At 36.0% G+C, this 16,038-nt stretch overlaps 1 protein-coding gene across 6 annotated transcripts in view; it reads right to left on the bottom strand.

Moving 5' to 3' along the window:
- Positions 1–530: 530 nt before the first annotated feature.
- Positions 531–16,038, bottom strand: part of rapgef2a (Rap guanine nucleotide exchange factor 2a) — a 48,621-nt gene continuing 33,113 nt past the window's right edge. For 3 of the 6 annotated variants that reach the window (XM_039692694.2, XM_089132355.1, XM_089132356.1), the window contains 15 exons: positions 15,924–16,032; positions 15,571–15,814; positions 15,203–15,363; positions 14,459–14,473; positions 12,726–12,966; positions 12,248–12,631; positions 11,088–11,299; positions 10,865–10,988; positions 8,170–8,193; positions 6,371–6,588; positions 5,847–5,975; positions 5,579–5,728; positions 4,129–4,288; positions 3,493–4,016; positions 531–1,598 (listed from right to left, as the gene is read on the bottom strand). In XM_039692694.2, the coding sequence (XP_039548628.2) occupies positions 1,573–1,598; positions 3,493–4,016; positions 4,129–4,288; positions 5,579–5,728; positions 5,847–5,975; positions 6,371–6,588; positions 8,170–8,193; positions 10,865–10,988; positions 11,088–11,299; positions 12,248–12,631; positions 12,726–12,966; positions 14,459–14,473; positions 15,203–15,363; positions 15,571–15,814; positions 15,924–16,032 (2,721 nt within the window). In that variant the 3' untranslated portion in view covers positions 531–1,572. The remainder of the gene's footprint in view (positions 1,599–3,492; positions 4,017–4,128; positions 4,289–5,578; positions 5,729–5,846; positions 5,976–6,370; positions 6,589–8,169; positions 8,194–10,864; positions 10,989–11,087; positions 11,300–12,247; positions 12,632–12,725; positions 12,967–14,458; positions 14,474–15,202; positions 15,364–15,570; positions 15,815–15,923; positions 16,033–16,038) is intronic. The other 3 variants (XM_039692711.2, XM_039692702.2, XM_039692721.2) reach the window with 3 other exon arrangements.

Genomic DNA, 16,038 nt, shown 5'->3' with positions numbered 1-16,038 from the left:
TATAGTACAAGACATATAACATCAAAATAAAGAAATGTTTTCTTAAAAACATTTACTTGTATTTGTCAATATCAGTGTGCCATATTTTAACATCATACTTTCATAAAATGATATGAATGATTTAAATGAAGTCTAGTGTAACTAGATGATACAATTCAGTCCAGTCAGAATTTATCAGTATTTTTGAACATTCCACTTGTTCCACAGTGGCAAGATAATCTTAATGTTGTTATTTTGTGACAACCTCATAAATGATAAGACTATTTATTTTAAAATACTATGACCTGACAAACGAAACGACACTCATCTCACTTACAACCCTGGGCTCTATAAACAGCAAAGTAGAATCTGACCAAAGACCACACGTGTTAGCCAATCAGAAAACCAAGAGGCGACTCTCTGCCAATGGCATGAGTTTTGGGCGGTGCTACTCGTTTGTCAAAATAGTGTCAAACTCTTTTGTCATTTCTTCTCCAAGATGATTTGTACTCAAGATTAACATGATTGAAGTAGAGAAACGAGACATGATATTTCATTGCTACAGTGTTTATTTTCCTTCAGTCATTTGTAGCTGAATTGTGTCCAATAAACAGAATAGGTCTCTGAAATCTTTAACAAAATATAACCAATATTTACAATAGTTGTATTAAAAATACAAAAGTAGTTACAGACTTTGCCAGTTGTCTTTGTAAAAGACGTAGAAATAGATGTGATTCTTATAGATTTGGCTGGGTAGAAACACAAGGAGCTAAAAGCGATACATTTGAACTCATGACATTCTATATAAAATATATTGTAACTATTTACTGACCATATCATAACCACCTAACATCTATGCAACAACTATAATTTACATTTTCATGACTACCATCTCTTGCTTTTGAAAATTTGTGCAACAATTCAGGATTTGTGCCATACATTTTGACAGCCAGAAACAATGACACTGACAGATAAAATTAAATAAAAATACAAAACATTAAAATCTTTTCAAACAGAATCTTGTGGGCACATTTGGAAAGTTTTTAGGGTCACGATCAAATGAGAAAAGGCATGTTTAAAATAATCATATACTTGTGAGTAACATTAAACACTGATATTGAGGTCTGTGAGAGGCAGCTTCCTCAGTCTTTTCTTTCTGTCTTCAAGTGTCCGAAGAGAGATACATCTCCTGTGATTGATTCACTCACTCACACACACACACACACACACACACACACACACACACACACACACTTTCTGTAACACATTACAATCTAAAGTAACATGGCAGATTAAAACTGAAATGAAATGGCATAATACTGGTTTCCATGGTTTTATAACACTGATATTACATTATGTGCAACACCTCTCATCATTCTGTACTTAAAACACGACTATGTTCTTCATTCTATTACTCAACAATCTGTTTGTTCCTTCTTGTCTTTGTTTTGCAGAACTTATGTTAAAAGTGCCTTTCTCTGCTCCTTTCCTCTTTCACAGTGATCTCCATTAAGGTCCTAAATGCTTTGCTATATTTCAATCCAGGCCAAGGTTGTGAAACACTGGGGGTAGAGATATTATAAGGGGCCCTTGTTACACTGCAGATATCTGCTCATTTTCTGTAAAGAGAAAAGACAAAAAAAAAAAAAGAGATTGAGTTCTAATATTCAAATATTTAAAAAAAGAAAAAATAATCTGCAATTTTTATTAGATGGACATATTGTGCTTCATGACCAATACATGATTGTCATATTTAAAAGTACAATTATTTTTTAATGTTTTTATTTCATGTGTAAGTGTCTCAAACAACAACAATAAAGTCGTTTACAAAAAAAAAAAATTGAATTTGAATTGTTTTCTATGCAAAATTTTGGGCTGTGTAACTGTTAACCATTTAAGTCCTAGAACATTTTTGGGGCACCTGACTCGAACCATTCTAGTAGACAGCATCAAAATCATATCAAGTATCAAGTCTCATTTAATTATATAACCCTTTCAACTACAACGCAGACCAAAGGACTGTACATCTAAAAGCAAGAAAAACATACAAAAAAATAAAAATAATAATTTTATCAAAGACAAGACATTTCAATCTAGCTCATTTAAAGCCACAATTTTATATTTATTTTGTCTGAGAATGGATGAACTTACAAGAATTAAGAAAAACTGCAGCAAAATGTTTATTTATTTATTTTATTTTTTTACGGTGAACAAGAAAAAAAAAACTTCTGAAAAAAAAAAGGTTCTGTTTAAAAAAGTTTACTGTATGTACAGTATGTGTGTGTTTATACACACACATATGGTGCTTTTCCACCGCTGGTACGGCTCAGCACGGTTCGGCTTGGCGCGGCACGGTTCGGCTCGTTTCGCTTTTCCACTGCGTGGTATGACTCGGCTCGGTTCGTTTTAGCTCGGTTGCTTTTCCACTGCAGTTAGTACCGCTTTAAAGTGGGTGGGATTACTTTAAAAGCAGTCGCTACAGCGGTGGCTGTTACTGGCTATTTAAATCTAGCAGGTTTGGTTTCTCGTGTCGCAAATACAATGACGCTGGCAGTGATGATTCAGTCTGACCAATCAGTGATCTGCAGTGTTTTACGTCACATTTTAGTACCGGTACGGTATGCTTGGAACCTCAACAGACCAGGCACCATTTAAAGCGAGCCGTACCGTACCATGCAGTGGAAAAGTGCTAAAGCGTGCCGAAGCAAACCGTACCGTACTATGCAGTGAAAAAGTGCCATTACTGTATATAAAATTCAATCTGAACATGAACAAATGCATATACTGCAGAAAGTAGAGAAAACAATTGAGAATTGTCTTGTAAAAAAAAAAATACAAATACAAAAGTAGTATTAACATAAACAAAATGGTTCTCTTGGCTACGGCAGTTATATCTGTCGGAATCAAGTCCACCGGGACAATGTAGAAATCAAATTTCAATGCATCATTTGGTGTGTACCACTTGTTTATACACATTATTGGTTAAGCGTTATGCCAAATTTCTACTTTGTCAGAGAGTACTCATGCAAATCTGTTATTTTGTGTTTGTTTTCATGCATGCACATAACTACTTTCACTTTGTGTTCCTTAAAATTTCCAAAGAAACATGCTAACTGCTGGTTCAAAACACCAAAACCTATGTTTATTGGCCCAGAGGGGAAAAAAAAAAAAAAAAATACATGGGTTTCTTTGACGAAATTAATGCGATTTAAAACTACTTGTAATCATGTTAATTACGGAGCCTATTCTTAAACATTTAAGAATAGTTATTTTTTAGCTGAGGACAGGTGTCTCTGTGTAAGGGTTAAGCTTCATATTACTTTTTCGGTTAAAAAATTATCCAAAAAATAAATTAAATGGGTAATAAAATATTGGTCAAAAGATCAATGTCTACGGCCAAGCAGTTTTTAAGTTAGGTCTGGTCTTCCTATTTAATTTTTTTGAAAGTCAAAACACAGCGATGTTTTGCTGATCTTTTTGTAGTGATTACTTACTGCATAATCAAATACTCACCATCCGGTTGTGGTCGTCGTGGTGACTGGCAGTAAGCTGGTAATCTACTCGATGGGTGCACTGGAGGAGCATCACATGACCTTTTAAGGAATCGAGACCTCTGCAGAGCGGCAGTGTAGTCTGGTGGGCGTCGCCCATGAGCATGACTGAGGTTGTCTGCCTCAGCCAATGACAGAGCAGTATAACCAGGTGGTGTGGGCGGCGGGTCTCTAAAACGTCCCTCCCTTCGACTCACAGGATTCTTGTTTGTATTTGGAGTCTCATCTTTTCCACCTCTTCTTTTTATCGTTCCTGTGTCGCCTTCCTGTTCATCACCCCAGTAACCGGTAGGTGTGGTCACGTGACTACGTCCCATCCCTTCTGACAGCGTCTCCCAGCTGCGGTTGTCATAATAACCCACACGCTGTGGAATGCTCTGGATATTGTCATGGGAACCACTGGAGCAGGACGTCCAGCTGCCACGGCCACTGTCTACTGCGTCCAACGACGCACGGTCACACTGATCCTGAGTCAAGGAGTAGGATCTGAGAGACAGAAATATAGAAAGACTTAAAAAAAAGTTACTAGACCAATTGACATCCAGAAGAAAAAAAAATATTTTTTAACTTTTGAAGTAATTGTGTGTAGACTTCTTACCCCAGGCTTATTTGGTCAGGCTCTGCTCTACGCGAGCTGAGTGGGTGAGCAAGTGTATGGGGCTGCGCATGTGTGTGGTCATCAACCATGATGAGATCAGAGGAGGAGGAGCTTAACAGACTCAACTGATCTGATGCGTCACTCACCACTAACTGTGGGGCTATAAGAAAAACATGCATAAATAAGCAAATAAAAATTAAATAAATCAGAGAATATCTCAGGCTGTAGAGGTGTGAATCTTTGTGTTGGGTTGATCTTAACCTATAATTGATTTTTCAAACCAAAAAGTAATATGAAGCGTTCAGATGCAAAAGCCTCTAAATGCCATTTGAAATTTTCTTCTTTAATGATGGTTTTTATCAAACTTGTATATTTAAGTTCAGTAATTTCACTTAAATAACAATTAATATGTAATTATCATTGCCATTTAAGTGAAATCACTGAACTTAAATATACAAGCTTGATAAAAATGATCATTCTAGAAGAAAATTTCAAATGGCACTTAGAGGCTTTTGCATCTGAACTCTTCATATATATATATATATATATATATATATATATATATATATATTTTCAACATATCAACCATCATAACATAATCATAACAACCCTCACTTATTACAAAAACTAGATTATAATTATTTATTTTTATCTAAATAATGTCATGATATAATAACAAATTACTAATGATTTCTGAAGGATCATGTGACTGAAGACAGGAGTAATGGCTGATGAAAATTTTGCTTTGCACCACATAAAATACATTATATTTTAAAGTATAATAAAATAGAAAGCCATTATTTTAAATTGTAATTATATTTCACAATACTTCTGTTTTATTCCTGTATTTCTGATCAAATAAAAGCTTCAAGAGCATAAGAGGCATCTTTCAAAAACATTTAAAATAGTCATGTTTCCAAACTTATGGCCAGTAACACTCTCACCAGGCACTTTATTAGGTACACCCATTCAACTGCTTGTTAATACAAATATCTAATCAGCCAATCACAATGCAGATAGTCAAGACGATCTGCTGAAGTTCAATCTGAGCATCAGAATGGGTTAGAAAGGGGATTTAAGTAACTTTGATTGTGGCATGGTTGCTGGTGCCAGACAGGCTGCTCGATCTACTGGGAATTTCATGCATAAACATCCCAAGGGTTTACAGAGAACGGTGCGAGAAAGAAAATATCCAGTGAGCGGCAGTTCTGTGGGCGAAAATGCCTTGATGATGCTAGAGAATGGCCATACTGGTCCAAGCTGACAGTAAATCAAATGACTACCCGTCACAACTTATGCAGAAGAGCAACTTTGGGATGTGGTGAAACGGGAGATTCACATTATGGATGTGCAGCCAAATAAATTCTAGCAACAGCCATCATGTCAACATGCCAGCAGTGCTATCAAGTTTTATTGATAGTGAACTGAATCAATACACATAACTACATACCTTTTCTAGGTGTATTGTGAGGTGAGGTACGTGGAGAGGAGAGTAGAGAGGAAGCATTTGATTGGTTGTCCTCAGGTGGCTTTCGCTGCCTGTCCCTCCCCTTTTCTGACAGAGACAAAATCTTATGGAGAGACTGAGGAGACTGGGCACCTACAGACACAAAAACACCATCTCAATGCAAACAAGACTGACAAGTCACCAGCAGAGGGCGCTCCAATAATACCAGAACCCGGCTCATTCGTATAGGTACAACAGAGAAAGGTCTTACCAAATGGTGGCAAATCTTTGTCAAGTGATTTCTTGACACCGTGACTTCCATTTGTTTGCTGCGGAGTGGTGCTTCTCTGACCGACAGGAGATGCATCCAATCGCCTCCTCTCACCTGAGTTCTTCAGTGCTGAAACCACGTGTACACACAAACAAGTTTAGCTGGCCCATTACATAAAAAGGAAATGTATAAATGTTTTAATTCTTTTTATCAAACAGAACAAAGTTAAGTGTTAGATATCAATTTATGCAAAAAAAAAAAAAAAAAAATTCCATTCCATTTCATTACTATGTAATTATGTCACATTATGGTGTCCAAAAACATTTGAGAACATAAATTATTCATGCATGACTTAATAAACTGAGCGGATCAATGCAAAAATACATGCAAGAGAGTTAGGCACTACAAAAGTAATTTAATGATCTAACTAGCAATAATCAATTTTTATCTTAACCATTCATAATACTCAATGAAATCAGGAAGTCAGAGTCATTGTGTCCTTTAAAAGGTGCGTGCCAACTCACTCGAGCTGTTGGCGGGCTCACATTGCATGGAGAGTTCTTGGAGCGTGTCTTCATTACTCTCATGTGACTGCGTGTCCAGATACTGCCGCACACGTCTGCTCATCATCTCCACCTCGTAGAGTTTCTTAGCACTGAGAAAAGAGCTGCGCCTCCCTTTCCTCTTCCCGCCCATCGTTCCGATGTCAGAGAGAGAGGAGCTGCTCACCTGGCTTAGAGACCTAAACACATAAGAACAAAAGACACAATGCATGTTAACGGCAACAGGTCAACACAAACTAAGAGAGGAAGTTAGCTAGACAACTAGATCAATCAGCCAGAGAATCATGCTGGGAAATTAATATGGCCCTTTTTAACATGCACAAAGAAGAGAATTTAGATGCTACAGGTTAATAAAATATTTACATGTCTAGGAAGTAGGCATGAATAATCAACTAGTCAGGTACTCGTACTTCAACTAACCAGTCAACTAGTAAAATAACTTATAAATGTACGTTCTTTCGCACTTACTTGCCTCAGGCAACAGGGGTTTTATGGATAACTAAACTTAACACAACACACACACACACACACACACACACACACACACACACACACACACACACACACACACACACACACACAACTTAACTGAAAAAGCTGAAATAAATATTAGACGAAAACTTTGGCATTTGCATCTAAATGAAATTATTTTAAGTTGAAGCACTAAAATTGGCAATAAACTGGAAATAATTAAAAACTGAAACTAATAAATAAAAAATAAACTGTAATAGGCATAAAATATACTAAAAAATTTTAACAAAAATTATATAAAAAAATGGAAATAAAAAACTGTGATAGTATATAAATACTTGTAAATTAACAGGCACCAATGACATTGTTTCCTACTGTCTACTAACGGTTAAGTACCACCAAATGTTCATTGTTCCAGCAACCTCTGTACTGGCAGAGTGACCTGTTGTTAAAAAGCTAAGATATTTATCTTTTGATTTATTTTGTAATTCCTCCTTTGGTAGTCTTTTTTATATAAACAGAGCACACAAGGATTGTCTATGCAAGCCACAGGCGAGTGCAAACATGCTTTTATTATTGGTTTTATATCTTGATGTTTTCATTGATGTATATTGGTTTTAAAATTAAATAATTTAATCTAGTATTGATTTTACAATATTGTATTAACCATTACTGAACAAATAATAAAAAAAACATTTTAGTATTACTTAAAGAGTTAGTTCACCCAAAAAGGAAAATTCTGTCATTATTTACTCACCCTCATGTTGTTCCAACCCTCAATGTGTTTATTTGTTCTACTGAACACAAAGGAAGATATTTGAAAGAATGTTTTAATCAAACAGATCTCATTCCCCATTGACTACCATAGTATGTATTTTCCTCCTATGGAAGTCAATGGGGAATGAGATCTGTTTGATTAAAACATTCTTCCAAATATCTTCCTTTCTGTATAGCAGAACAAATAAACACATAGAGGTTTGGTAAATACTGACAGAATTTTCATGTTTGTCCCACTCCTACTCAAGTAGCAGATATACTTTTAAACAACCATATAAATTATGGTAGGAAAACATTGATAAGAAAAACGCATGCCCTTCCAGAGAATGAAAATTAGCATAATTATAATGGAAGAAGGAGGGGAAAGATGAGAATTTACAAATGCAGTGCAACTAAAGCTAGGCTATTCAAAGAAATGTTAGTGTGGTTTAGTACACAACACGGCAAAAACAATGACAGTTAACAGAGAAAGTGAAGGAAACAAAAAGAAAGACGGTACCAGTCCCACTTACCCAAGACTCCTCCACTTTTTCTTCCTAAAACACAGACCATTGAAGAGCCGAAGAAAAAGAAAATTAAGAGATCAAGAAAAGGGAGACAAAAAGACACTAGTGCTTAGACAGTAAAGCCCACAGAGCAAAGGCCCCAAAACAAGAAGTCCAGTAAGACACCAAGCACAAATGACTGCCAGCACAAACTATTAGCAATGGATATATGCCCCACTGTGTTTAATACCTAGTGAGCTGCCTATGTACTACTTAAAATATTTTATGTAGGGATGCTCCGATCAGGATTTTTACGATATGACAAACGACTCCTTGTCATCATGATCAGCAGATACCAATCCCAATCAATCAGGCTTTACATGTGATATATAAGCTTTCCGTTGAGTTTCACTGTTAACCCCTTACACCATGTAAGTGTCATATTTAAAAGGAATGGCCTATAACTCTACAAAAAAGATAAAACATGGTATCATCAGGTACATAATCTCATTTTATTAAAAAAAACTTTTAGAATGTGAGCGAATTGATTTTTATCAACAGGCTTTCCGTTGTCCAGTAATTATCGGAGATTGGCCGGGAAAATTACATCTCTTCGGTCAAATTGTCAGAATAAAATGGCCTAATAATCCCACCTCCCTTACACAATCTGAATCTGAGAATAAGCCAAAAATGTAAAGCAAAAATACACCGACCAATCAGAAGGATTATTTGCCATTTTACAAGCATTGAGTCTGCGGACACTGCTCCTCTTATCAATGCCATAAGCCAGCGATGTGATGCCCTCGCTGGGTGCTTATAGAGCTCTGTGATTATGGAGGATTGCATTCCTTCATTGCCTGTGAAGTCCTCATTTGTGATTTCCAGTAGGGATACTCATTTCGGTTAATTCTCCCGACCGACAACCGCCGCTCGTTAATCGATTATTAACCGCTAATTGAAAAGATTATAATATTGAAGTGGCATTAAATAAAAATGATGCGCATCTGTGACCCGTTAAATTTATTTATTTTTTTTAATCAAAGGGTTTATTTTAACGTGCAAAGAGCAGCATACAGAACAGTTCAACAACAGAACTGGATTCAGATCAAATTTTCACACACCTGCTGCATTTCAGACAGAGAAAAAAAACAGAATAAACAAACACAAATAAAAAACATAAAATTGGCCAACACTAAATATATTTTTTAACTTAAATAATTCATTTAAGATGACAAAAAGAAAACACTGAATCAGTTTAAACGAAGCTTTCAAAAAACTAACACATTTTTATGTTAGACTAAGATTTTTCGTGAAATAGCAGCCCTACCTCAATCCACACCGAGATGTTTTCATCTCGATGAGGCGCGGACACTCTTGGAAAAAACGAGTGTGTAGCTTCCATTATGAGCGCACATACCGTGGGCCTACATTTGAAATAACGAACTTGCTTGTAAATGAACGAGCGAACGAGCTTGTAAAAGACGCGATATGTGAACAGGCCCTTACGCGCATTGTAAGTTGTGGAGAGATACTGATAAGTTTTGATTTTAAGTCGGCAGATGCACAATTCAGCACTGCAAAACTGCATAAAAATTAGGCTAAAATGATGCAAGACAATGTTATAGGCCTAGTCATTTGTTTGTTCCAGTTCATTTGTTAAGGAGTCATTGCACAGTGGCGATTTAAATGTTTCCAGCTAAATGAGACATAGCCTACTGAGAGTGTATAATTAAGTTCGCTTTAGTAAAAAAAAAACAATTGGTTACTTTAGTTTAGTAAACTATGAACTATGGAATTATTAAACTATGGGATTAGTTTATTAAACTATGAATGTGAAACCATAGTAAAAACAATTGGCATTTGATTGACACCAATCAGACGTTCATATTTTTTTTTTTTTTTGTCTATTTGAATGTTAAGCTAAAAAACATGTTGCATTCTATACGGCCTGATACCAATTCAATTTGTAAAAAAGTACAAATTGCCATGAGAGTGTGTTGTTCTTACACATTTCAAATCTGTATGACACATCATGTCATTTTTTAAGTTACATAGCCTGCCTCCAGTTTACCTCAACTTGACTAATTAAGAGGTGATATTTGACCGTCATATCATCAAAATGACAGTAAAACGAAAACCATTTTTTTTTAGCGGAAACTCTGATTTGGACCTTATGTTACAACACTGCTGGCAAAACCTCTCTGCACAATGTCCCCAACCATCATACCCAAGATCATTGATTCATTTGTTGAACTCAAATGAAGTTGGAAAACACTGCGTCATGAACGCATTGTGATCGTATCCCAGAAGTCCTATAACCTATAGCTGTCACTATGTCACTTGTTATGTTGCATGTTTATCAGCCAATAGCGATCTATGGCTGATCGATCGGAGCATCCATAATTTTGATCATAAGGCATCATAAGTACAGTAGGTATCTTAATTACACTGCCCAACACATGAATGTTTCATGTGGACTGCAAACCCACAATGCTGACAGGAACACACATTCAAACATTGAACAATAATATTTCAGTTCAATAAAAGAAAAGATTATTTTTAAATCGGCCACAGATGAGGTTTCATTTCCTGTGCAGGTAGCGATGCAGCTCAGTAAGATTCGAAAAAGAGCTAGTGTGTCTGCTTAATTATGTTTTTATGTATGAAATATCATTGCAAAAATATCACAAGAAATAATTGTACACTTTGTGAGTGAGTGTACCTAGTCTTAAAAAGCAATGCAGGGTCCATAGTGATGGAAGCCATTCGAACAACGTGTCGGATCTCTCGTGCAATCATCCTCAACTTCTCAAAATTCACCAGACCATCCACCTTAGAGTTGTTGCCTATAAGCGCATGTTTGACAGGTTAAAACATTTTTAATATTTTTTTTTTTAACCAAACTAAATTTTTAGGCATCAAAAACAGAGAAAAACGCAGATTACCCTCATGAAGGAAGGTGAGGTCTTTTTTAATGACAGGAAACAGAGGGATAACTGGCGGCTGCAGGTTGTGTTTGTTGAGGAGGTTACGGTATTTGGCCATGTTGCGAGAGGGGTCGAAAACGTCCTGTAATTCTGCCAAAAGCTTCTCGTATTTTCCAGGCAATCGTTCCCATGTAGATCGCAACCGAGAGACAGGTGCTAGATTGAACCCACTGCAAAATACACAGATACACTTTAGAAATTGTATAATGGGGAGGAGACAGACTATTCCCAGCATTAACAAACAAACTAGACACGTTTTTGTAAGAAAAACAAACACATTGATATAAACATGTTTATATGGCAAGAAGCATGGAACAACTAAATAAATAAGAAAATGGCACTCTGTTCAATCAGTTATATTTTATTGCAGAAAATTTAATGGAGTAAATTAAAAGATATGGCGGTGCTGGTTTTCCTTAAATTTTCTGAGAAAATTATAGATAAGATTAAGTAATAGTATATATTAATAATAATTTAGTATAATATATTATTTTATAACAACAAGTATTTACAATAATAATGTATATAACATAATGTATATAATAATCATATTTTAATTTTTCAATAATAATAATAATAACATTTATTATGATTAATAATATTATTAGGTTAACGGTAACACATAACAATAAGGTTTCATTAGTTAACATTAGTTAAAATGATCTAGAATGAACAATACTTCTACAGCATTTATTAAATGTTAAATTCAACATTTACAAATACATTATTTATTAAAATCAAGTTGTATTTGTTAACATTAATGCACTGTGAACTAACATGAACAAACGATGAACAGTTGTGTTTTTATTAACTAACGTTAACAAATTAATAAATACTGTAAGAAATGCATTGCTGATTGTTAGTTATGTTACATTAACTAATGTTAACAAATGAGACCTTGTTGTAAAGTGTTATCATGTAAACTGATCTGGGAATGTAAACTGATCTGGGAATGTAAACTACAGCCGCAGAAATACGATGCATTCAAACATGACTGCATCATGATGATACTACTTGATACCGTGATCATGTTTCATGGTATGATACCATGACAACACTAATAGACAAAAACTAAAGTGCTCATTTGATAATAATCATTTCCTAGAAACTAAGTCTACCTGATAATGGCAAACATGGAGTTGAAGTTCTTGCAGTCACGGCAGTGAAGAGCAATCTTTATAAAGTGCTTGATGATCTTCATTCTTTTGGCTTGGTTGGTTTCCTGTACAATCTCTGTGGCGACCCAGAAAGTCTCCTGGTTTACAAGATACTCAAAGTTGCGCAGGTTGGTGGGAGGATCTTGTGGGTGGAGCTTGAAGAGGTCATTTATGTAATCCGTCGGTTCAATGCTGGAGAAGAGCAGATAGTTGCGTGCTGACAGCTGATTGGCTATCTCCATGGAGCTTAAGGACAGCAGAGGGACCACAGATTCTCGCTGCATTTCCTGTGCTTCCACATCTGAACACAGTGTCTCCGTCTCAGTGTTGTTCTTTAGATAGTACCTGACAAGGAAGCAGCGAAAAACAGCCATCACATATTTTAAAATAAATCACTAAATAGTCCATTTGAATTCTAAAATTCAGCTTAAGACCAAACCTAGCACTCAGCTGTATCCTGTCAGCCAGTTTAGAGAGTTGATCAGGAAGTCGCCTCTGTTTGATAACGCCCTCCTGTGTGACTGACACCTCACAAAGTGAATAGGCCTCGGGACTTGTGGTCAAGCCAAACTCTCGCATTGCCTGATTGGCTGCTTCTCTCGCTGTGGTGTCCCTATTGATCAGCAAGAATCGACTTTGTTGGTCTGCCTTGAAAACTCGCAGCACCTGGTCTTGCAATTCTGTGAATGAAAAAGTTTAACAAAGCATAAAATTAATGTATATAGGTTTATAAAGTGAATGTAAACCTCAAACATTTCTGCATAGCACAGATTACATGCAACTTCTAGAGCTACATTAGCTAAATGGACGAGGTAGATATAACATTCAAGTGAAAAGAGGTGATAGGAACCCTAACAACAAAGACAAAAAGGTTAACTGGAGATCCAGATCAAGCAGAAGTCAGATAAGGCATCTCGGTACTAATGAAAATAAAAGATGTAGAAACATAAGCTGTACAGCACCTTGTAATGAAAGTAGAGGCGACATTGAGACAAAACAATTCTAAAGTAGAGCTGTCAAAAGTACATGTTCTTCAGTAACGTCACTTAAAAAAAAAAGCTAATACCAGTCCTTTAGATCCTGTATTCGTTTTTGCAGGATATTTTAGGTTTATGTCATTTACAATTGTGTATGTCTGGTATGAAACAAGGTATCAAATGCTACATTATACAACTTTTTTTCTTCTACTTCTTGTAGGACAATCTTACAATCAGTTGTTTTGTTGACAGAGTGATCTAGTAAGATCTGGTGTGGTGATCACAGACAACCAGTGGTATAGCTCAAACCACTAGACTCAACCACAGAGATATGTAGTGTACCTTTGTTAATGTATGTTGGTAAAATGTAAGTAATAAAAAAATGGATGTGTGTAAAAATAGATCTAAATGTAGCCAATTAGATCTACTGATTTAAAAAATGTTTTTTTTTTTTTTTTTTTTTTTTACAGTTTTCTTGAATTACTTCAGAACTTGCTTAATTGTAGCTACTTTATTCAGAAATACTTCAAGACAATTCTAAACAAACAGCAGCTACAGAAACAGACTTGGACATAAACATAAAATAAAAATTGGTAAGAGTGGTACTGTATATCAATGAAAATAAATGGTAACTACTGGACTTGGCCCAGTTGCAAGTTTTTCAGATGGCACAAAGTGTATGTGTTTACACAGACAGGACACTGAAATAAACCAGAAACAATGTAATAATAAAGTGTGGATATAGTTCCACAGCCTTAAGGCACATTTCCTTTAACCAAGAGCGTGAGTCAGGCTTGCCAGATGACTGGAAAAACAAAGTATATTAGCAAAAACATGGCAACAGTGCTGCTACACACTTTTTAAACTTTCAAGAAAACAAGAACTTCCTAAAAGTCTGTTTTTATCCACAAGTGACAGATTACCCATGGTGATGCCATCAGCGCGAAAAACTTGCCACTGACTCAAATGAACCATATCTGTAAAAGAACGATTACTATAAAGGGCTAACAAGATCAGCATAGCAGAGAGAAGAAAAGAGAGTCAACTAGAGAAAACTATACAGAGATAGACAGGCAATTACGTGAGACAGGTTTCTATGGAGAATAAGAACGGTTATCTAGAGGAGACGAGTGGAACCAAACACGTCAGGTGTCTAAAAAGACGAGCAGAACCGCAGTAGTGCACAAATACTCACGAGTGAATCCAGATGCTGTGAGCAAGGAGAAGGTAGCGCGATCATTAGTAAATCGCACAGATATAACAAAAGTAAAGCAGGAACACAAAAAAGATTTTTTGAAATTGAAATAAAAAGTGTCCACGTAAACATAAGACATCGAGACAACTGACAGGATCAAAAACAGGCAGCGGAGCTTGAAACGTGCAAGCGTCCTCCTGTGGGTCTCCACAAAGAGAAGCCCGCGGGGGTGAGTGTGGCTGATCATGGGATAGGCCTACATGTGGATCATCATCGCATCCTTAAAGCATTATTTTTGACAGACCAAATAAATTATTGGTAACACTTTACAATAAGGTTCATTAGTTACTACATTAGTTAACATTAACAAAGAATGAACAAAACTTCTTCAGCATTTGTTAATCTTTGGTAATGTTAATTTCAACATTTACTAATACTTTATTAAAATCTTGTTAACATTAGTTAATGCACTGTGAACTAACATGAACAAACTATGAACAGCTAGATTTGTATTAACTAACGTTAACAAAGAATAACAAATACAGTAACAAATGGTTAGTTCATGTTAGTTAATGCATGAACTAATGTTTAATAAATGAACCTTATTTATTTATTTATGATATTAACATAATTATACTAATATATAATTTTATTTACTACAAATGCATTTTATAATTAAATCACATTATCATCGTGTGCACACTAATTATTAATTGTTCATCTGAATATTCTGTATCCATTTACCTGGTGGCTGTGTACTGTAGTCGATGATGCGTTGTTGGCCTTGGGCCAAGTCAGGGTTACTGGATGAGAGATTTCCGCTGACTGGCATAGTGGTCGGAGTTTGTTTGTTCTGCCGTAATCCCACAATGCTGTCATCCTGAGTCTGCCCTAACCCGAGGTCACTACACAACAAAGGCAAAATGACTCCAAATGACGTAAAATACGTACATTCATCTATCAGAATTTACCACATAAACCACAAGGGGTTGATTTTAAATATTGCTTAAAATCCCATCAATAAAATATGACTAAGATGGTAAGATTTGTACTCTTTAAAGGACTTTAAAGTCAGCAATAGTGTGAGAAGAAGAGAGTGTGTGCTTGTATACCTGTAAGGTTTCTGAGGTAGGATGCTCATGCGCGTCTTGTCTAGAATCTTCATCAGTTTGTTTCGACCGCCCACTGTATGAGCTTTGACCTTCTTGCTGACCTTTTCTTGACCAATCACATCAGATCCAGCCCCAAGTTCAGGTACAGAATAGCGGCTATTTTTCTTTCCGTCACCAATCTTTGGAAGATGAGGAACGCCGTTTTTCCTTTCCTCTGCCACCCTGGCCACCAACTCCTTGAAGACTGAGAAGAGTGAAAATGAGTAAAGATAAGAAAAGGGGGATAAAACACTCTGAGATGTTGAATTCAGCAGTCAGTGAGTGTTGAGGATGTATCCCAGAGGAAACCTCACCCAGAAGGTTGGTTTTGACACTCATACAGAGCTGTATGTTGTTCTTGAGAATTTCAATTGCTTTGGACAACTGCACGTTCTCAAACGTCTGTCCGTTCACCTCCAATATCTGTAC

Source organism: Pimephales promelas, chromosome 6, assembly GCF_988280905.1.
Source record: "Pimephales promelas chromosome 6, fPimPro1.hap1.1, whole genome shotgun sequence".
In the NCBI taxonomy this organism is placed as follows: domain Eukaryota; kingdom Metazoa; phylum Chordata; class Actinopteri; order Cypriniformes; family Leuciscidae; genus Pimephales; species Pimephales promelas.
The sequence above is the reverse complement of the archived record's forward strand: the minus strand, read 5'-3'. Positions and strand labels throughout refer to the sequence as shown.